The following is a 23,217-nucleotide window of genomic DNA, read 5'->3' as shown; positions in this document are numbered from 1 at the left end:
CTTGGTGTTACTGCAGGTTCAGTTCCAGACCACGGCAATAACATGAACCCTGCAACAGGGTGAGTCACATGAATTTTGTGGCTTACTGGCTTTCTGGACTGATGGGTTGTCTCTATTCTTTTGCTTGTCCCTGCTCCCTCTCTCATTCCCTACCTCTACACACACAGAGATTGGGGAGCTGTAGCAGAGACTGCTAGGCTAGCTGCCTACCTCAGATATAGTACTTTTTTCCTACTTTGAAACAGAATACTGACTTCTAGCTGGGAGCAATGCTAACCAGAATGAAAGGCACTTCCCAGCTTCCCTGGCAACTAAGTACATCAAATGAGATGGGGCCAAAGTACTATATGAGGCTTCCAGGAAGTCTCTTTAAAAAGGAAGAAGCTCCAGCTGCCATCTTGGACCAGAAGGATGGATGCCAAGCATTAAGATAGTAGAGCAGAAAGACAGAAGGAACCTGGGTCTCTTAACAACCTTAGAGCTGCTATGCCAGTGCTGGGATACCTTCTTCTGTACTTCATTTACACAGAGAAAAATAAATGTCTCCTCTGTTTAATCCACTAATTTGGGGGTGGGGGGTTCATTTGTTTAGCAGCTGAATGCAATTCTCCATACAGAAATGATAAATGGTCCTAGGATTTTTATTTAAAAAATGTAACATCGGGACTTCCCTGGTGGTCCAGTGCTTAGGAGTCTGGCTTCCAGTGAACGGGACATGGGTTTGATACACGGTCGAGGAACTCAGATCCCACACGCTACAGGGCAACAAAGCCTATGCACTGCGACTACTGAGCCTGCACTCTAGAGCCCATGAGCTGCAACTGCTGAGCCCATGCACTGCAACTACTGCAGCCCATGTGCCCCAGAGCCTGTGGCTCCATAACAAGAGAAGCCCCTCTGTGCTGTAACTAGAGAAAGCCCGCATGCTACGAAGAGCATCTGCGTGCTGCAATAAAGATCCAGCACAGTCACAAATAAACAAATGCTAAAAAATGAACACTTAACCACCAAACAGGGAAAATAAAAATGATTCTTTTCTAGTTAATTAACTTGAACATATTTCACAAACAATACATTTACAATGAATGTGTTTCATAAAGTACATTCTATAAAATTCTGTGTGCGACTCTTTTTCTAGTGTCCCATGCCTTTCTTCTAGGTTCACTTTCCTTGCTGGATGAGGCAGGTTGAAGCTGACTTGCAGAGAAAAGCTGAGGGACAAGAGGAGGGCGCTTAAGGGTTTTCAAGTCTACAGCTCTGGTATCCTTAACCCTCTCTGCCTTTCTGGAGGTTTGATTATACAAGCCAGCACACCGTTCTTATTTGTTGTCACCTGAGGCCAAAGAATCCTGAGGAAAAGAACAGAAAGCTTCTGAAGAGATGTATTCTTATGGCATTTGCCTAATTTATCCACAGTGAAGTAACCAAAAATAATATAAAGTTTTAGAGAGGAAGTTGATTTAAAAAAAAAAGATAAAAATGAAGAAAATACACTGGAAAAACACCAGGAGAGAAAGATAGAAATGAAGGAACCTAAAAATAATGAGCCCCAGAATGCTGCCTAATTTATCAAACTTGTCAACAGCAGCAGTTAAGAGTAGAAATATGTTCTTCAAGGGGAAAAAAAATCTCAGACTAAAGTTATCAAACAGTATGAGACCTCAAAGGAACAATAAAATGCAGAAATAACTGCCCATAGTACATCTTTTTATTTCAACTATTTAAAACAGCCTAAGGACAACACTTAAATAATAAACTTCCTCTTAAAACTCTGTCATTTGTATTCAGATACAATATAAGGATGGTACATGACAATTTAACTCAAGATTTTTTTTTAAAGCCAGGCCTTATCTTCAGCACAGAGCTAAAGTTTCTTTTATCAGGCACATCCTATACCTGTATAGTATACTGTATAACAGTATACTGTTTTTTTTAAGATCACATTAAGACTTTCCCGTTGATGATAACAATATAAAAGGCCTAAATTTAAGAAGATCATTTCATCTGGGACACAACTGTTTCACCAAGCCATGTTAAAAAACAAAACAGTATTAAGAATTATTGTAACATTCATTAAAAATACATGTTCTTCAATTTGATTTCCTATAATTACCTAAAAAGCAAATACTATACATACCTTTCAGAGAAGGCAATGGCAACCCACTCCAGTACCCTTGCCTGGAAAATCCCATGGGCCCTGGTGGGCTGCATTCCATGGGGTCGCGAAGAGTCAGAAAGGACTGAGCAAATTCACTTTCACTTTTCACTTTCATGCACTGGAGAAGGAAATGGCAACCCATTCCAGTGTTCTTGCCTGGAGAATCCCAGGGATGGGGGAGCCTGGTGGGCTGCTGTCTATGGGGTCGCACAGAGTTGGACACAACTGAAGTGACTTAGCAGCAGCAGCAGCATACATACCTTTCTCATTAACATATATCAAGAGGGAATCCATGAAATAAAATGGGTATTTTAAAATTAAAGTAATTACCTTTGATGCAAGGTTGTCTACCAAAGCAATCATAGAATTCTTAAATAAGGTCGCAGCGGTCAGTGGTCTCTTGGTCACCTCTGTAATGCTCAGTTTGCCTTCAGGCCACATATTCTTCAGCACAGGATTTGAACTGAGAAGCACAGAAAGAGTGGCTTGAACGCTACATTCAAATAAATGGATTAAGAATTGCTAAGCATTCCTGCTGAACTGTATCCTGGGAGCCACAACTGCACTGCAGACGCAACTCACTAGGCCTGATTGAAAAAATGATTCCACCTAGAAAATCAGGCTGAGAGTACAATGGCAGATACCACACCACAAAATGAGAAGATGTGTCTATACCACGCCACCTTCGAAAAATTCTTTAGATTTCTTTAAATAATTGCGTTATAACGTAGGATATTCTAACGGTTTACACAGCTCTTATACCATATACCTAAAATCAAATGGTTTTGGTGATTCTTACAAGAATGAGAACAAATCACAAACAGGAAAAGGATCTTCAAGGTCATGTCAGAAATCATGAAAGAGAAAGCATTTTTTTTTTAAACTGGAGTATAATTGTTTTACAATAATGTGTTAGTTTCTGCTGTACAACAAAGTGAATCGGCTAGGTGTATGTAGATATCCCCTCCCTCTTACACTTCCCCTCCACCCCAGCCCCATCCCATCCCTCTTGGTCATCACAGGGCACCAGGCTGAGCCCCCTGTGTCACACAGTAGCTTCCCGCCAGCCAGCTATTTGATAAACATGGTAGTGTATATATGTCAACGCTACTCTGTCAATCCATTCCACCTTCTCCTTCCCCTGATGGGTCCGTAAGTCTGTTCTTTACGTCTGTATCTCAAGAAAGCATCTTTTAATTGACACAAATATGTGTACAGTATACATCACAAAAAGCCAGGTCTCTCAAAACACAGATAGGAACAGAAAATAACCACTTTTACATCGTCTTCTAGTAGATCCCTTTACTGCCGCTGAATTATGATCACATTTATAGGTAGTGCTGGCAGCGCCAATATTTTATTGATGTGACACTAAGATGGCTGCAATCCAATTCTTAAACTTCAGGCCAGCTTTCAGGCTAAAAGCGATAACATTTCTTATTTGGCTCTGTGGAGATCCTTTTATAAACATGTATGGCAGTCACAAAGAGTCGGACACGACTGAGTGACTGAACTGAACTGAACTGATGGCGGTCTCGGCTCTGATTTTCTTCCTGTTTCATTTGGGGTGCTTTTGATATTTTTAAAATAACTTTTCATTGGAGTAGAGTTGACTTACAATGTTATGTTGGGATTGACATACACATACTACTGTCTATAAGACAGATAACTAATAAGGACCTACTGTGTACAGCATAGGAAACTCTATTCAATGCTCTGTAATGATCTGTCGGGGAAAAAAAATCTAAAAAAGAGCAGATGTATGTATATACATAACTGATTCACTTTGCTGTATACCTGAAACTAACAGAACACTTGGTGCTTTTGATTTTAAAGTAATTGGAAATCAAAATGTTGCCTTTTTTCTGAAAACTCCTCTCGTCAGATTTTTTTCTTTCTTAATTGGAGGTTGAGAATAGAAAAAAATCTTAACATGGATCTTTTCTGCTAATTGTGTTTACTGCCGTCATCATTTTGCCCACTTTTCTTTCCCTGGTATAAAATTGAGAAAGTTGAGTTGGTTCCCCAAACATATAGTAAATTTCTATACACAGAGGTTCTAAATAATAGTAGCAAACTGCCAGAATGGACAAGAGCAAAGAAGATAAACAGTGAGGTGAAGACAGACTAGTCTGTGAATGAAGGCAGAGAAATATTCCTGACCCTCACCATTGCCAGCAAGCCGTGCCAACTGCCATCAAATGAGGCTATAAAATAATGCATGATCTGTGGTTCATGGACCCAGTTTTACTATGTTGTAGTCCTATTCCATAATTTTCCAAAGATAACGTGTCAATAAAAATGACCACATAAATATATATTGCTTTTCCTTAACTTTACCATTCCAATCTTTAGCAGAGAGAGAACTTGAGGCAATGGTTCTCAGTTTTTGATGCCCATGGTGCCTGAATGCCTTTCTAACACCAAAGGAATATTAAGAGAATTTACAGAAAGTAGAGTGTGTGCACTTTGAAAATCCTGATGCACGTCAAGACAGAAAGTCACTGTGTTTGGGTCTATGCAGTTTCTATCCCCAGTTCCACTCTGCTCACTTTTGGCCTTGTTTAGACACTACCTAATGAATGAAGGGTGGCGTGAATGTTGGAAATGAAGGAAATAAGATGTTTATTATTTCTTTATTTGGCTGTGCCAGCTCTTTAGTTGCAGCATGTGTGATCTAGTTCCCTGACCAGGGAACATACCGGGCCTCCTGCATTGGGAGCAGGGATTCTTAGCCACTGGGCCACCAGGGAAGTCCCTATTATTATATCATCAAACAGTAGAATTGATGTGTAATGAATCAAAATAGACAAGTTCAATTGTTTTCAAAGAGAAGGAACTTTGAGGCTGGTAAGTCAACATAATTTTCAAATATTTAAAAGAGTTTTTTCCTTAAAGGGGAAGCTTATTTATCCAGAAACTCAGTGGCTAATGAGAGAGTGGTAAAGAGTGGCCTGAGCGCCTGGCATGCCATCTGCTTGCTTCCTGTCTCCTTCCCTTTACACACATACACGTGCAAGTATACATGCATGTATACTCTCCAGAACCAGAGATCCAAGGATTACTCTTTAAAAAGATATAAAGAAAGGATTAAAATTTACGGAGGTCATTTAGCCATGGAAGTATCAGAAAGTATCCAGAGGCAAAGACAGCCCATTTAAACACTAAGAGGGTAGTTTTAATCAAAATGATTTCAAGACTTTCCACCCCACTAGCAAGACCTTTCCTACTATGGCAATATATACAATAAGCTGCAGCTTTTTATGTTTTTATACCTTTGGCAAGACCATCCCCTGCTGTGAAATGTCTTTAATTACTAGACTTATCTAAGTTCCTTTGTTCTGATTCCAGGCTTACCAAGCAACTAAGCATCCTTTGGATGATATTTTTCACTGTCAATTAATAAACTAGAGTTCTGTTTAATTTCCCAGACAGGTTTCCAATAGGGAAGAGCCCGGTAAACCAATGCAACTGTTTCATACCACGAGACCATTACGACTGTCTGATTGTCTCCTGGAAATAAGTCCACTTGCTGCTCTGTCTCTGCATTAGTCCTGTGAGCTGGGGTTACCAGAATCCACCACTAGAAGGTGGAGCTGCTCTCAGTGAGCTGAACCTCTGGGCTCCCCAGGTGGCGCTAGTGGTAAACAACCTGCCTGCCATGCAGGAGACATAAGAGACATGAGTTCAATCCCTGGGTCCTGAAGATCCTTTGGAGAAGGGCACAAAAACCTACTCCAGTATTCTTGCCTGGAAAATCCCATGGACAGAGGAGCTGGTGGGCTGCAGCCCATAGGGTCGCAAAGAGTCGGACACGACTAAAGTGACTTAGCACGCATGCACACAATGAATGCCACCCTGTGCAGCCTCTTGGTACACAGCCTGACTGCCTCCCCTGGGCAACACGCCCTGACTTTGCCCCTAGATGACTGAGGTCGTTTTTCCAATTTGACTTCTTGACATTTTTTTATACAGAGCGATGCCAGACTCTTTGGTTTCTCCCTCAAAGTGAGTGCATCGTACCTGATAAACCAATCATTGAAGCTCCTTTCTGAAAGTCTCTCCTCCCCAAATCAGTTCTTACATGGATTCCCTCTCAGACCCCCATGTCTCTGTGCCTTTCTAGTGTTGATGGCTCTGTCTCTGCTCCTGGAGGCTTCATCCACACTGATGAACCACTTTATAGCAAAACCTTTTGGAAAAAAACGGTTGAAACTCACCGTCTCCTCCTCATTTTCTGTATTCTCTTGACCCACTTCCGTCAGACATCTTCATGACACTGCTGAAGTCTGTTGTCAGGGTTCCATTGACCTTCGTGTTAGCAAATCCACTGGTGAACCCTGTCCTCACATTACTCTGCTCTTGATAGTGTCTGGCAGTTTATCATTTTTACCTGGCCTGGCCACCCTGACACCGGATTCCTGGCTTCCTTCCTAACTCACAGGCATGCTCTCAGCTTCCTTGGCTAGTTTCTCCTTCCCTGCTTGACTCAAAATGGTGGAGTATCTCAGGGATTCATCCTTCAATCTCTTCTCTCTTTAATTTTTTGTCTATGCTCACCCTAGATAATCCCAACCAGGACAATGGCTTTTAGTACTATCAACAGACTGACGACCATGAGTTTATTTCTCTATTCCCGCCTTTACTCTTATAGAGTTTCAGATGCACGCATACAATTGCCTATTTGGATGGATGTCCAGGACATACCTCCCACAAAACATATTCGAAGTGGTACTCTTTATCTCCCCCCAAAATGAGCACCTCTTCTGTCTTTCCCACAACCAAGCATCCTGTCCCCATCGTCTTTGACTTCTGTTCTTTTTTCCCATCACACATCCTATCCATCAGCAAATCTTGTTGGTTCTACTTTCAAAATATCACCCACTTGGACCATTTTCCATTTCTGTCATCACCATCCACATCTTAGACTGGATCACTAAACCAGCCTTCTACCTGGTCTCCCCATGTTTACTCCTGCCCTTCACAATCTGGGTTTTACACAGCGGTTCAGTGATTTCTTTAGAACAGACATCATATCATCCATTCCAACGGCTTCCTATTGTACCTGGCTCATGGACTCTATGAGCTGGGACTGCGGACCTCTCTGCAGTCATTCCTGATTTATCTCCCCTCCCCTCACTGGTTTTAGCCACACTGACCTTCCTGCTGTCAACATGGCCAGGTTCGTTTCCACCTTAGCATCTTGGTGAACTCATCTTTCTCTCTGTTTGAATGCTGTCCCCCATACTCATGGTTTGCACCCGCACTTCACTCTGGGCTCAGTTCAAATGACCCTTCTTTTAAGGAGCCTTTTCCTACCACACTACCTGTAACACCTCCATGGCCCTTCGTGGTCTATACCCTCAATCTCTCACCTAACCTTGTTTTTCTTCATAGCACTTGACACTAGCTGAAAGTTCCGTCTTTTATCATTAACTGTCATCTCCACTAGAATAAAAGACCTCAGGAGGGCAGGGACTTTGTCCAAGGTTTTTAGCAGCTGAACCCCTAGAGCACAGGGGAATGTGTGGTTCAGAGGTGCTCCATACATCTTTGAAGACCTACTGGCCAGTGGGCTGAGCTGACTTAATACATGAGCGATGACACTTTAACCAAAAGAAGCAGTTGGCTAGGAAGCTTCTCTTCTTCATGAGCCTTCTTTCCAAAGTATCTGTACCGGATATGAACTTGCTATCCTTTGCTTGGTTTTATTTCTCTGTGACTTTTTCACGTTTTCTTGGGTTTTGAGAAGATTCTATCTGCTCTGCACTGACCACCACTGACGTGAGAGCCACTGTGTTATTAGGGTGGTCCCTTGGCTGGAGAAAAAGACACTATAGTGGGATTCAGAGTGTGTAAAGCTTTCGGCTGGTCCAGAGCTTACCTGACACCCTCCCATCACCACTGACCTGGCCTGGGGACCGCTGAGTACACTGGCCCAGGACAAGAAGGATGGCAACAGTGAAGAGAGAAACCGAGGAAACCCAAGGGAAATCGAGGAACACTGTGTTAGTAACAGGGTCCCTGCCCTAAGTTTACAGATTTTATCATCATAAAGTAGCAGATGATTTCACTCACTAAGATCAAACAGAAGCATACAATTTGCCAGAAAACTCTTAAAATTGTCACATAGAAATAATCATGTGCATACATATTATGTAATATATGTGTCAGCAAGCTAAATATAAAGACGATTAATAAAATTTTAATCCTACCTGTTATACATGAGGCGCTTGAAATCCTGAAATAAAGTGTCTTTGTTTTTGTCAATAAAACCAACGACAGAATACCTAGTTGAGAAAAAAGAAACATGGAAAACACATTATTCACCAAGCAAGAGCCATGTCTAAGCTTTTCTAGAAGTCTGCAAGCCTTTCTACTGTTAAATAATGCCATCAATCATGTATAAAGCTTGTCCACCCAGTTCTGAGCTAAAGAATATAAAATTTACCTACTCTGTAGACAGGGTGATGTTTCTGTCCCTCAAAAGGACGGCAAACATCAGTGCCATCATTACAACTAAGATCATGACTCCATTGGTTTGTGGCTTACCTCAAGATGCTCACTTTTAAAAAGATAGCTGTGTGTGCCATCCCACATTCCTAAGATAAAAGCAAAACAGCAACGTACAGGATCTAAGAGTCTCATCCGTGGGGAGGTGAGATGACTTGCCTAAGGCTCGCTCACTGTGTTCAGGGTGGGAGAAAAGATCCAAGAAGAACTGCAAAGGATGGTAAGATTGGGATAAGCAGGAGAGAAAGAGGAAGGCAGATTACACAGGGCAACATTAAACGAAGGCGTGGAAGCAGGCACATGCGCGGAGTTAAATGAAAAGGTCAGTACTCATGGTGTGGAGGGTGGGATGTGAGTAAGGTCTCAAAGCTAAACTTGCAGCTGGTGGGCAAGGGGCTGCCCTGCTGCAGTCACTGGCATGGATCCAGAGGGAGTAAATTGTGGGGAGCGGGTAACAGTACAGGGTGATTCTGTGTGATCGAGACAGGCTAAGAGGTTAGGGAAATAGTAACTCTAGAGGTGGCTGCTCCCTATAGCTCTCCTATCTTGCCTGACTGTATTTTCTTCCTGGACAATCACATCACTGTAGACTAGTGGTTCCCAACCTTTTCGGCACCAGGGACTGGTTTTGTGGAAGACAATTTTTCCATGGACTGGGGCAGGGGTAGGGGATGGTTTCGGGATGATTCAACTGAGTTACATTCATTGTGCACTCTATATTATTATTACATCAGCTCCACTTCAGATCAGCAGGCATTAGACCCCAGAGGTCGGGAACCCTGCTGGAGACCATTCTCCGATCTCTAACTCTGACGCCTCACCAGTCTTACGTTGTTTCAGCCGCTCATGTTTTATTCTGCAAGAAAGTTCTGTGCTGCCCATGGGCACAGTTTAGGCCACCGGGTCCAAAATCACTTCCCTGCCTCCTCCAGACTTGGTCTTCTTCCTACTACCTTCAAGCCGCTTTTGACTGAACCCTTAGAGTCACCTGACTCTTAATATATCATCAGGCCCATACAATTCAAAGTCCTTATTCTGACCTCTTTGACTCATTGTGATTTGATCTCAGTCTACTTTTCTAGGTGTTTCTACTTCTCAATGCCACCCAAAGGATACACTCCAGTCAAATGGGCTAGTTTCTGAATCTTTCTAGCATCCTTCCCACTTTTCCTAGAAAAATAATTCCTAGCACCTAACAATCAACATCTGCCTATCTGGGTTTATCACACACAGTTAAAGGTATTTGCTTATTCTGAAAACACACGTTATTACTCATATGGAAATTATTTTCAACCATCTTTTGTTGTATCTATATATATATATATATATATATACACAAATGTGTGTATGTATACACACCTACATCTCCATGGGGCTTCCCTGCTCAGCTGGTAAAGAATCCACCTTCTATGCAAGAGACCCCAGTTTGATTCCTGGGTCAGAAGATCCTATGGAGAAGGGATAGGCTACCCACTCCAGTATTCTTGGGCTTTCCCGGTGGCTCAGATGGAAAAGAATCTGCCTGCAACACGGGAAACCTGGGTTTGAACCCTGGATTGGAAAGATCCCCTGGAGGAAGGCATGGCAACCCACTCAAGTATTCTTGCCTGGAGAGTTTCCATGGACAGAGGAACCTGGTGGGCTACAGTCCATGAGGTTGCAAAGAGTCGGACATGACTAGGCGACTAAGCACAGCACACATATATATATATATACACACATATATATATGTGTGTTAATACTGTGTTATTACACACACAAACCCACACATGTACATATGAATCTTACATGGAAAGCTCTTTATGGGCAGGGACCATACTTGATAAAGTATTGGGCACACAGAAGACAGCCAGTAAAAATCTAGAAAAGGGCTTAAGGAGAACAGAAGGGGAATCGGAGGCATCAAATATTCTTCTATGGGGCCGGCTAGCTCTCTGGACTGGGAGTCTGGACACCTAGGTATTGTTGTCTCAGCTATTTGGTAAACTTGCTGTCTGATGCTGGGAAAGAATGCCACACACACTGCATAAATGTCGCCATCTGTGAAACAAAAGCTGCCCCGTGTGGTCTCTAAGGCCTCTGTCCAGCTCTGCAGTTATGTTGATCTGAGCTGTAAGAGCACCCGGTGAGTGTGGCCTGAGTGATCAGAGGTGGGTATCTGTGTATCACTGATCTTCCCTCTTCAGGATTCTGGAATCAGCACCAGAAAAAGTGGAAAACTGCCATCCCAGGGCAAACGGCTAGTTTGACAGATGGGGGTGATAATTTTGAGCCATATTATTTTATGATTCTAGAGGTTTTATTTTTTACTTTACAATATTGTATTGGTTTTGCCATACATTGACATGAATCCGCCATGGGTGTACATGTGTTCCCCATCCTGAACCCCCTCCCACTACCCTCCCCATCCCGTCCCACTGAGTCATCCCAGTGCACCAGCCCCGAGCACCCTGTATCATGCATTGAACCTGGACTGGCGATTCATTTCACATATAGATAATTTACCTGTTTCAATGCCATTCTCCCATATCATCCCACCCTCACCCTCTCCCACAGAGTCCAAAAAACTGTTCTATACATCTGTGTGTCTTTTGCTGTCACATACAGGGTTATCGTTACCATCTTTCTAAATTCCATACACATATGCATTAGTATACTATGTTGGTGTTTTTCTTTCTGGCTTACTTCACTCTGTATAATAGGCTCCAGTTTCATCCACCTTATTAGAACTGATTTAAGTGTATTCTTTTTAATGACTGAGTAATACTCTATCGTGCATATGTACCACAGCTTTCTTATCCATTCATCTGCACATGGATATCTAGGTTGCTTCCATGTCCTGGCTATTATAAGCAGTGCTGCGATGAACACTGGGGGTACACGTGTCTCTTTCAATTCTGGTTTCCTTGGTGTGTGTGCTCAGCAGTGGGATTGCTGGGTCATATGGCAGTTCTATTTCCAGTTTTTTAAGGAATCTCCACACTGTTCTCCATACTGGCTGTACTAGTTTGCTTTCCCACCAACAGTGAAAGAGGGTTCCCTTTTCTCCACACCCACTCCAGCATCTATTGTATATAGACTTTTGGATAGCAGCCATTCTGACTGGCATGAAATGGTACCTCATTGTGGTTTTGATTTACATTTCTCTGATAATGAGGGATGCTGAGCATCTTTTCATGTGTTTGTTAGCCATCTGTATGTCTTCTTTGGAGAAATGTCTGTTTAGTTCTTTGGCCCACTTTTTGACTGGGTTGTTTATTTCCTGGAATTGAGCTGCAGGAATTGCTTGAATATTTTTGAGATTAATTCTTTGTCAGTTGCTTCATTTGCTATTATTTTCTCCCACTCTGAAGGCTGTCTTTTCACCTTGCTTATAGTTTCCTTTGCTGTGCAGAAGCTTTTAATTTTAATTAGGTCCCATTGATTTATTTTTGCTTTTATTTCCAATATTCTGGGAGGTGGGTCATAGAGGATCCTGCTGTGGTTTATGTCAGAGAGTGTTTTGCCTGTTTTTCTCTAGGAGTTTTATAGTTTCTGGTCTTACGTTTAGATCTTTAATCCATTTTGAGTTTATTTTTGTGTATGGTGTTAGAAAGTGTTCTAGTTTCATTCTTTTACAAGTGGATGACCAGTTTTCCCAGCACCACTTGTTAAAGAGACTATCTTTTCTCCATTGTATATTCTTGCCTCCTTTGTCAAAGATAAGGTGTCCATACCTGCATGGATTTGTCTCTGGGCTTTCTATTTTGTTCCATTGATCTATATTTCTGTCTTTCATACTGTCTTGATGACTGTGGCTTTGTAGTAGAGACTGAAGTCAGGCAGGTTGATTCCTCCAGTTCCATTCTTCTTTCTCAAGATTGCTTTGGCTATTCGAGGTTTTTTGTATTTCCATACAAATTGTGAAATTATTTGTTCTAGTTCTCTGAAAAATACCATTGGTAGCTTGATAGGGATTGCATTGAATCTATAGATTGCTTTAGGTAGTATACTCATTTTCACTATATTAATTCTTCCAATCCATGAACATGGTATATTTCTCCATCTATTAGTGTCCTCTATGATTTCTTTCACCAGTGTTTTATAGTTTTCTATATATAGGTCTTTTGTTTCTTTAAGTAGATATATTTCTAAGTATTTTATTCTTTTTGTTGCAATGGTGAATGGAATTGTTTCCTTAATTTCTCTTTCTGTTTTCTCATTGTTAGTGTATAGGAACGCAAGGGATTTCTGTGTGTTGACTTTATATCCTGCAACTTTACTATATTCGTTGATTAGCTCTAGTAATTTTCTGGTGGACTCTTTAGGGTTTTCTACGGTAGAAGATCATGTCATCTGCAAACAGTGAGAGTTTTACTTCTTCTTTTCCAATCTGGATTCCTTTTATTTCTTTTTCTGCTCTCATTGCTGTGGCCAAAACTTCCAAAACTATGTTGAATAGTAGTGGTGAGAGTGGGCACCCTTGTTTCTGACTTTAGGGTAAATGCTTTCAATTTTTCATCATTGAGGATGATTCTAGAGTTTTAATTTAAATCAGGAACAGCTATTAAAGTTTCTTCAAATGCCTCTTTGGCATTTATAGAGATGATCATTTCCATTTTTTGTTGTTTAATCTCTGCCTGTAATGGGTTATGTGAATAGAATTCCCAGCATCAAAAATAAGGAGAAAGGAAAAGAGGGAACTTTAAACAAAAACCAGATAATAAGCAGTATGGGTGGACAAAGCATGCTAAGTGTAGCAGACTGAAAAATGCCTCCCTTGAAAGACGTGCTGTGCTGTGCTTAGCCGCTCAGTCATGTCCGACTCTGTGATCCTATGGACTGCAGCCCGCCAGGGTCCTCTGTCCATGGGGATTCCCAGGCAAGAATTCTGAGTGGGCTGCTATGCCCTCCTCCAGGGGAATCTTCCCAACCCAGGGATCGAACCCAGGTCTCTTGCGTTGCAGACAGATAGATTCTTTACCGTCTGAGCTATCAGACGGTAAATATTCAAAGATGTGATTACATTGAGGATCCTGGGAGAAGAAATTCATCTCGTGTTATTCAGGTGGGCCTTAGATGCATTCACAAGTGTAGTTTTAAAACAGAAATGGAGATTTAATACAGACACCCCAAAGAGGAGGTGGCAATGTGACGATGGAGGCTGAGACTGGAGTGATTGATACACCCACAAGCTAAGGAAAGCAGGCAGCCACCAGATGCTGAAGAAAGCAAGAAACTATCTTCCTCTAAAGCATCCAGAGTGTGGCCCTGCCAGCACCTAGATTTTGAACTTGCGGCCTCCAGAATGGGGCATCCCTGATGGCTCAGATGGTAAAGAATCTGCCTGTGATGCAGGAGACTGGGTTTGATCCCTGGCTCAGGAAGAACCATGAAAGAATACATTTCTGTTGTTTTAAGCCACCAATCTGTGTTCATTGTTATAGAAACCCTAGGAAACTAAAAGACTAAGGAAGTTATATGTTTTTAGTTTTATTTTCTTACCAATTTCTACTTTTCTCATACTGCAGCCAGAAAATGTAGCTTGTGAGAATTTTACTTTTTTGAATAATATGTGAAAAATCGTATGGGGAAACTGGATTTTGCTCAACTACCAGTAGCTTTTCATGTAGAGTGATGACTCTCACTTCTGAGCCTGTACGCCTGCTGTCTCTCTGCTTGGAGTGCCCTCTCATCTCCTTCTCTTCCTAATTCTGTCTTCCGACCAAACCTCTTTTACTTTCTAGACTCATCTGGAATATCACTTCCTTCAAGGCTTGACTACACTCCCCACTCTGGGTTAATTATTCCTCCTCAGTGTTCCCACAAGGCTTCCCTGGTGGCTCGGTGGTAAAGAACCCACCTGCCAATGCAGGAGATGTGGGTTCAATCCCTGGGTCAGGAAGATCACCTGGAGAAGGAAATGACAACCCACTTCAGTATTCTTGCCTGGGAAATCCCATGGACAGAGGAGGCTGGTGGGCTACGGTCCATGGGGTGGCAAAGACTTAGCAACTAAACAACAACAAACAACAGTTCCCATAATGCCTTGTGTTTCTCCAGTTTAACCCTTTCCATTCTTCATTAAAATGACTTATCATGTATCTGCCTGTATCCTCCACTAAGCTGTTAGCGTCTTCAGGGCATAGTCCACATTACTCATCTTTCTATCCCAATTCCTGACATACTTCCACGGTTTATTTAACCATCAGTTGATGTTGACTGAATGTCAACTATGCCAAAAACTGTGTATGGACACACATGATGTGTCTTTAACAAATGTTTGAAAAGCAAGGAATGAATGAAGCTATGCCAATGTTTTAAGTGAAGAAATCAAAATATTTTGGTATCAGAAATGGCTGGAAAATGCAAACAAATAGGAAAATAATTTCTATTTCCCTTGACTGTATCTTCTGCAGTGGGGCAGCATGCAAACCACGTCAGGCATCAGAGTGAGATACTCACACCACGTCCCCTGCATAATGTCGAATTCGAAAATCTCGATCAAACTCCAGGATTTTGTCCGAGGCGCAGAGCTAAGAAATCAAGAAGGAAGGAGATGATCTTGAAAACAGACATTTTCACTTTCCTAAAAATATATTCCAACTTAATAGGAGAGGATAGTCATGTCACAAATCATGATATCATTATGAATGAAGTCCCAGTGTGTGGGGGTTTATTTAATTTGGCAAATGTGGTAAAGATTGAGAACTTTTCCCCCCGAAGTGCACAGAGCCAGACTGCATTTCCTGGCCACCTTGGTGACTGGGAATGGCCGGGTGACCAAGCTCTGGACAATGGAAAGTGAGCATGAGGGGATAAGGCTCTTCAAGGTCAAAGCTGGTAAGAAGTGGGTGATTCTCCTCTGTACTTTCTTCTCACCTCCCACGAGTTAGATGCAGAGAAGGACAGTCCTGAGGGGATGGAAGAGCCTGAAAATGGGAGAAGTCTGGGACGCTGGGAGAGAAATAGACTTCTGCTGTCTATGACACTTAAATCTCGGCTGTTATCTTAACACAGCCCAGCCAACCTTGACTGATAGAGCCTCTCTCTCCTCCATGTCCCACTTAAAGACCATTTTGAGGATTTGCCATCTTCTATGCAACATCCGCTGGATCATGGAGAAAGCAAGAGAGTTCCAGAAAAACATCTATTTCTGCTTCATTGACTATGCCAAAGCCTTTGACTGTGTGGATCACAATAAACTATGGAACATTCTGAAAGAGATGGGAATACCAGACCACCTGACCTGCCTCTTGAGAAACCTGTATGCAGGTCCGGAAGCAACAGTTAGAACTGGTCATGGAACAACAGACTGGTTCCAAATAGGAAAAGGAGTACATCAAAGTTGTATATTGTCACCCTGTTTATTTAACTTATATGCAGAGTACATCATGAGGAACGCTGGGCTGGAAGAAGCACAAGCTGGAATCAAGATTGCCGGGAGAAATATCAATAACCTCAGATATGCAGATGACACCACCCTTATGGCAGAAAGTGAAGAGGAACTAAAAAGCCTCTTGATGAAAGTGAAAGAGGAGAGTGAAAAGGTTGGCTTGAAGCTCAACATTCAGAAAATGAAGATCATGGCATCTGGTCCCATCACTTCATGGGAAATAGATGGAAAAACAGTGGAAACAGTGTCAGACTTTATTTTTTTGGGCTCCAAAATCACTGTGGATGCTGATTGCAGCCAGGAAATTAAAAGACGCTTACTCCTTGGAAGGAAAGTTATGACCAACCTAGTCAGCATATTAAAAAGCAGAGACATTACTTTGCCAACCAAGAACTGTCTAGTCAAGGCTATGGTTTTTCCCGTGGTCATGTATGGATGTGAGAGTTGGACTGTGAAGAAAGCTGATCGCTGAAGAATTGATGCTTTTGAACTGTGGCGCTGGAGAAGACTCTTGAGAGTCCCTTGGACTGCAAGGAGATCCAACCAGTCCATTCTAGAGGAGATCAATCCTGGGTGTTCACTGGAAGGACTGATGCTAAAGCTGAAACTCCAATACTTTGGCCACCTCATGAGACGAGTTGACTCACTGGAAAAGAGTCTGATGCTAGGAGGGATTGGGGGTGGGAGGAGACGGGGACGACAGAGAATGAGATGGCTGGATGGCATCACCAACTCGATGGACATGAGTTTGAGTGAACTCTGGGAGTTGGTGATGGACAGGGAGGCCTGGCGTGCTGTGATTCATGGGGTCGCAAAGAGTCGGACATGACTGAGTGACTGAACTGAACTGAACTGATGCATGGATATCTCATTCAATACTCACAACTGATATTTAAACTAAGGATTATGGATTTTCTTTTACATATATGAAAACTAAGCCTCAAACAGGTTAGGTAACTGGCCCAAGGTCCCGTAACTGATAAGCAGTAGCTCCGGGAAGAGTTCTTGGGACCAAATGCCATGTCTGTACTCTGCTATGTATACATCAGCCTGGCTCACTCGTCTTCTGCTAAGCTGGACTCCAGGTCTACCACTTCACAGAAGATCAACCTTCTGCAGCTGTTTCTCGCCAAAGAGGACCTCTCTGAGAAGACAGTTTTTATAGAGCCCTGGATCTCTGTAAGTTTCTGCAACTTCCTTATTACAGAAGCACCTAGATTCTTTGACCACCCTGTAAAGGATCACTTGATATCCTTTAGGTTCAAAAGTGGATGTTTAAGAATCCATAACTATTGGGACTTCCCTGGTGGTCCAGTGGTTAAGACTTCACTTTCCAAAGCAGATGTGGGATCTCTGATTGCAGAGCTAAGATTCCATAGTGCCTCACAACCAAAAAAAAAAAAAAAACAAACCAAAAAACAAAACATAAAACAGAAGCAATATAAAGACTTTAAAAATGGTCAACATTAAAAAAAAAAAAAAGAATCCATAAGCATTGAGTATGGTTACGTAGAAACATCACTTGGCTTGTCATGTTAGATAACAAACAACCCCAACCAGGACGGTGGGATGTATACTGTTAAGGGAATAATTAGTCTATTAATTCAACAAATTAATAATTACAGGAAGTTAGAGTCAGACTTCTGAGGCTGCAGTATTGTCTCTACCATCTATATGCTCTCTTCCCTTCAGTAATCACTTATTGTAGAGCTGTTCTAGAGGTTAAACCAACTATGGAGAACAAAGCAGCTAACATTCAGAGGGGTCTCTGAAATATTTAATTCCTGTCTCCTTCCCTCTCTCTTTTTTTTTCCTTCCCTCTCTCTTATCAACCACTTTTACAAAACCCTTCTACTTATAAAACTCCCAAAGGAAAAGGACTCAAGAGACATCTATACTAATTGAATATTCTTACATTTAGATACTGCAAATTCTTAACTGATCTAAACATAGAACATTTTAGATTTTTCTTTACTTAAAAAAAAACCTATTTATCATTCAACTTTACATGTTAACAATACTTTTAACAGTAATTTTATAGTTTATTGGATCATCTGTCTGCCTCTGCATGATAACTTTAACGCATTCCAAACAATTTAGCCCCTAAATAAACACAAGCCAGAAACCTCTTCTTTAACCTGCCAATAAAAGTAGTTAATCATTAGTAACCAATAATGAATGAAAATACCTGCTGTGATATACAGGATAATAGCATTTATTTAACAGAAAAGTTCACAGTGATGAAAATATCCTGACAGCTTGGTTATTTCATTTCTTTCCTTCATTAGGCAAAAATCCCAGAAAAGAACACACAAAAAATTTCCATCTCAAGATTTGTCTGAGAGATGCTGCTGCTGAGGGAGAAAGGAGCCACCTGGTCTGAGAGTTGGGAAAACCTGGGCTCCCACATTAAAAAACAGAAAAGAAAATTTCCATCTTCACAGATAAATTACTACTTAGCCTATTGAGTCAGTAGTTACTGCTTAAAAGTACTGCATGAACAGCTTCTACTTTAAATATTTGGTTGATACATTCAGGTACATAAATGGCCAAGGTAAAACATAACAAAATGAAGCGATTTCTCATGTGAGAATCATAGTTGTTTATCTAATCATATGGCGAGTTGCCTGTTTTAGTTCAGAATTCAATATTTCCTAAGATTTATTTGGTATGATCGTGACCAATCCAATTCAATTGATAAACAAGGATTGTCTACCATCTGGTAGACATAATACAAGGCGAATCTCCAAAATCTGAATTATGATTATAAAAGACATTTTTACCCAGCCCCTCAGAGATAGGACATCTGCCCTTGTCATTGTGCCATCTTTAAAAGTATCACTCTAAATTATTCACGTGGCTTCTAACTTTGCTTGCTGTTCTGTCCCCAGCCATCAGGATTGTACCTGGAAAACGAGAGGCACTTATTCCGTATTTGTGTTATAAACAGGAAATGACTGGAGGAACCCTGATGTCAAAGATCAGACTATAGGGACTTTTCTGGTGGTCCAGAGGTTAAGACTCCGTGCTTCCAATGCAGGGGGTGCAGGTTCAATGCCTGGTCGGGAAACTCGATTCCACACGCCACGCAGTGTGGCCAAAAGTAAAAATTAAAACAAAGATAAGATCACAGTATCTGAAAGCTAACTTAGAGCAGGCTACAAGCTGGTCTTCAGTAATAGACCAAGGAGAATGTTTTAGAAATAAACTGGTCTAAAATAAATATCAGCAAGTAATCTATTTCTTGATGATTTGTGCTTTCTCTAGTTAACTGTGGAATCTTACTGTTCTGATTACATAATGTCAAAAGGTACAAAGTTAGAATATAGATTTATTCATACTAAAAAACGGCAGTGCGTCATAGATTTACATGGAATTATGGAGAGGCAGAAACGTTTGCCCCTTTCTTCATGGAAGTGAAGAAGCACAGGGCCTGTTTTTCTTTCAGTTTATGATTGCTGGACAAGCCTGTATTTATAGGGAACACCTGAGGATGATGGTGTGTCTCTCCTAGGACAAATATCATGGCAAACATACTATACGCAAGGCACAGCACAAAGGTATAACCACAACTGCCACCAGTTATCACAGAAATATGATCTGTTTGTAACATTTTTGGAATGTGAAAAATAGGGAGTTAAAAAGGACACCCATTTATTTAAGGAATGAGTTTCCTTGTAACATGAGAATTTCAGCTAGAATTTCTTGTTTTCAAGAAAGTCACATTGTCTGAGGAACTAGAGCAGAGCACACATTCTATATTTTTATAACTGAGGATTACAGTAAAAAGTCATGGACAAAAGCTATTTTCAGTGCCATAATTATCGGATGCAGGGGCAAAATTCTAGCACATGAACAAGGTCTCTGTACCTATTGGTTATAAATGACATCATGCTTTCTAAAGAATTGTGTTCATTTCTCCTATTTCTAGCAAATTGAGTAGTCTAGAGCGCCCTCTCCTGGACATTATGATTTTTATCAATCACATCATCCCATAAAGAAGGCTGAGCACCAAAGAATTAATGCTTTTGAACTGTGGTGCTGAAGAAGACTCCTGAGAGTGCCCTGGACAACAAGGAGATCAAATCAGTTGATCCTAAATGAAACCCACCCTGAATATTCATTGAAAGGACTGATGTTGAAGCTCCAATACGTTGGCCACCTGATGCGAAGGGCTGATTCATTAGAAAAGACCCTGATGCTGAAAAAGATTGAAAGCAGGAGAAGGGGATGACAGAAGATGATATGGCTGGATGGCATCACTGACTTGATGGACATGAGTTTGAGCAAGCTCTGGGAGATGGTGAAGAACAGGGAAGCCTGGCGTGCTGCAGTCCATTGCGTCGTAAAGAGTTGGATGTGACTGAACAACATCATCATCATCCCAATAAACCAGAGAGGCAGAATTTATCCACAGCAATAAATCATTTCAGGGATGTTTATGGCCTTTCATATGTGTGTGGACATTCTTGTACCTCAACATAAAAATTCATTTGACTCTGTCAAACAATGAGGAAACTCGTACAGATCAAAATGAGAGGATGTTCTCTTTATACACGGTACCTTGCGGCTGGAAAAATGACCGTGTTTGCCCAGTTTACTGTTAAGTGCTTCGAGGAACATTTCATCAGTGACTTTGCCGACGTTCATGCAGGCATCATCCAGGATGGCAATGATCCCCTTGTGCTGCTGCTCCACCAGGTCCACGATGATCTGGTTGTTGAAGTAATCAATCTGGAGACACAGCAAAGAGCCGATTACCAACGGAACGGGACCAGGTGCAACACCAACGTCTCCACGTGTATCAGGAGTTCAAGTCACTTTGATGTCAAACATGTAAATCACATTTAATGAGGCTTCCCTGGTGGCTCAGACGGTAAAGAATCTGCCTGACATGCAGGAGACCTGGGTTCGATTCCTGGGTTGGTAAGATCCCCTGAAGAAGGGAATGGCAACCCACTCCAGTATTCTTGCCTGGAGAGTCCCATGGACAGGGGAGCCTGGCGGGCTACAGTTCATGGCGTCACAAAGAGTGGGATATGACTGAGCGACTAACACCTTCAATGCTAAAATGAGTACACGTTCTAAGAGAGGTTTTTTAAAAGATGTATTTATTGACTTTGTATCATAAAAAAATTTTGTCTTAAGAGCTCTCTGGTGGTCTAGTGGTTAGGATTTGGCACTTTTCACTGCCGTGGCCCTGGTTCAATCCCTGGTCAGGGAACTGAGATCCCATGGGCTGCACAGCTTGATCAAGATTTTTTTTAATTGCCTTAAATGAGCACAGTTAAGTCCCCTACAAACGAACGAGTTCCATTCTCAGAGTGTGTCCAACAAAGTTAACCGAGGTACCCAGCTAACACAATCGGCTATATAGTACTGTAATAGGTTTATAATATTCTTCATGTAAATAATACACACATAAAAAATGAACAAACAAACACAAAAAATAAACATGTTTCACCTTATAGTACAGTACCTTGAAAGTATAGTAGTACAATAGCTGGCACATGGACTGGCATGCACATTTGCATTTTTAAAAGTTTGCAACTTGAAGGTTTGTATGGAGGGGACTTACTCTACAGCTCAAGGTGAAAATTATAAAGTAGATCATGTTTCTTCCTTCACTAAGTCTTATTTTAATCCCGTCTTCATACCCTGCACCTAACCTTACTCCTCACACTCTCAGTCCCTTCATCTGTTGAATGTTAATCACAAGACCCATATTCCACTGTGCCGTGCTCAGTCACTCGGTTGTGTCCCAACTCTTTGTGATCCCATGGACTGTGGTCCGCCAGGCTCCTCTGTCCATGGGGATTCTCCAAGCTAGAATACTGGAGTGGATTGCCATGCCCTCCTCCAGGGGATTTTCCCAAGCCAGGGATTGAACCCAGGTCTCCCGCATTGCAGGCTGATTCTTTACCGTCTGAGACACCACGACAGCCCCCACATTCCACTGCTACTGCTAAGTCACTTCAGTCGTGTCCGACTGTGTGTGACCCCATAGACAGAAGCCCACCAGGCTCCCCCATCCCTGGGATTCTCCAGGCAAGAACACTGGAGTGGGTTGCCATTTCCTTCTCCAATGTGTGAAAGTGAAAAGTGAGAGTGAAGTCGCTCAGTCGTGTCCGACCCTTAGCGACCCCACGGACTGCAGCCTACCAGACTCCTCCATCCATGGGATTTTCTAGGCAAGAGTACTGGAGTGGCTTGCCATTGCCTTCTCCACTAGTGCCCATAAATAACCTGGAAGTATTACTTGATACCTAACTTGATGAAGTTAAGGTGTTACACAGAACTTGCATTTTTAGTTACATGATCCTGGCTGACGAAAATGCTAGTGTCTCCTCCAATTTCCCAAAAAAGTTAAAAAAGCATATATGGATCTAACAGAGTTTTTCAGGGTATAATATAAAAATTTTAATTATCAGATATAAGGATCCATAAAGGGTAAGAATACACTTTTCATTTGCTCCCACAAGCTGAAAAAGTTATAAACAGCTTCTGAACCTTCCTCTACTTCAAGACATACACAGTATGTATAATATTCCTCTTCTACACCTGTTTCTTCTGATGAAAGTGTGAAAGTGTTAGTCACTCAGTCGTGTCCAACTCTTTGCAACCCCATAGACTGTAGCCCACCAGGCTCTTCTGTCCATGGAGTTTTCCAGGCAAGAATACTGGAGTGGGTTGCAATTTCCTCCTCCAGGGAATCTTCCTAACCCAGGAATCGAACCCAGGTCTGCACTGCAGGCAGGGAAGCCCGTTTATTCTGACAGCTTGCAGCATATATATCACCACACTCAGAGAGAAAGCACGCATGGGCCTGACTCAGGCAAGCTGTGCATCACGTGAAGATGGGCAGTCTATACACTTTAGTGTGTTGATGTGTCCCAGATCATTCAGGAGGTACCAGATCTGAGAGCTGACACACTCACAATAGATGATTACTATGTCTTATAGATCCCTGTTCAATGGTATTTAAAAATCCAAGGGCTCATGCCAGCTGTGGTTTTCAGCTCCACCTCTAGTTTTCCAAGCCCTCCTCTGTATTCCATGAACTCAAAGTCTGCAAACTGGGTGGCTTTTACTTTTTTAATATTTTTCTGGTTTGTCTAAATCAGTGATACTCAATGGAGTGTGACTTGCCCCGGAACCCGTAGGGCATCTG

The 23,217-nt window shown here is 41.8% G+C and overlaps 1 protein-coding gene across 1 annotated transcript in view; it reads right to left on the bottom strand.

Annotated features, from left to right (window-relative positions):
• MYO1D (myosin ID) overlaps positions 1–23,217 on the bottom strand; it is a 368,723-nt gene that overhangs the window by 220,513 nt on the left and 124,993 nt on the right. Inside the window, exons 11-14 of the mRNA XM_055401217.2 lie at positions 20,610–20,780; positions 15,116–15,186; positions 8,374–8,448; positions 2,489–2,621 (exon numbers count right to left, since the gene is read on the bottom strand). Coding sequence (XP_055257192.1) covers positions 2,489–2,621; positions 8,374–8,448; positions 15,116–15,186; positions 20,610–20,780 — 450 coding nt within the window. The remainder of the gene's footprint in view (positions 1–2,488; positions 2,622–8,373; positions 8,449–15,115; positions 15,187–20,609; positions 20,781–23,217) is intronic.

The sequence above is a fragment of the Moschus berezovskii genome, chromosome 20 (assembly GCF_049115385.1).
Source record: "Moschus berezovskii isolate FMDL1 chromosome 20, NW_MosBer_1.0, whole genome shotgun sequence".
In the NCBI taxonomy this organism is placed as follows: domain Eukaryota; kingdom Metazoa; phylum Chordata; class Mammalia; order Artiodactyla; family Moschidae; genus Moschus; species Moschus berezovskii.
This window is presented reverse-complemented; position numbering and strand designations above follow the sequence as displayed.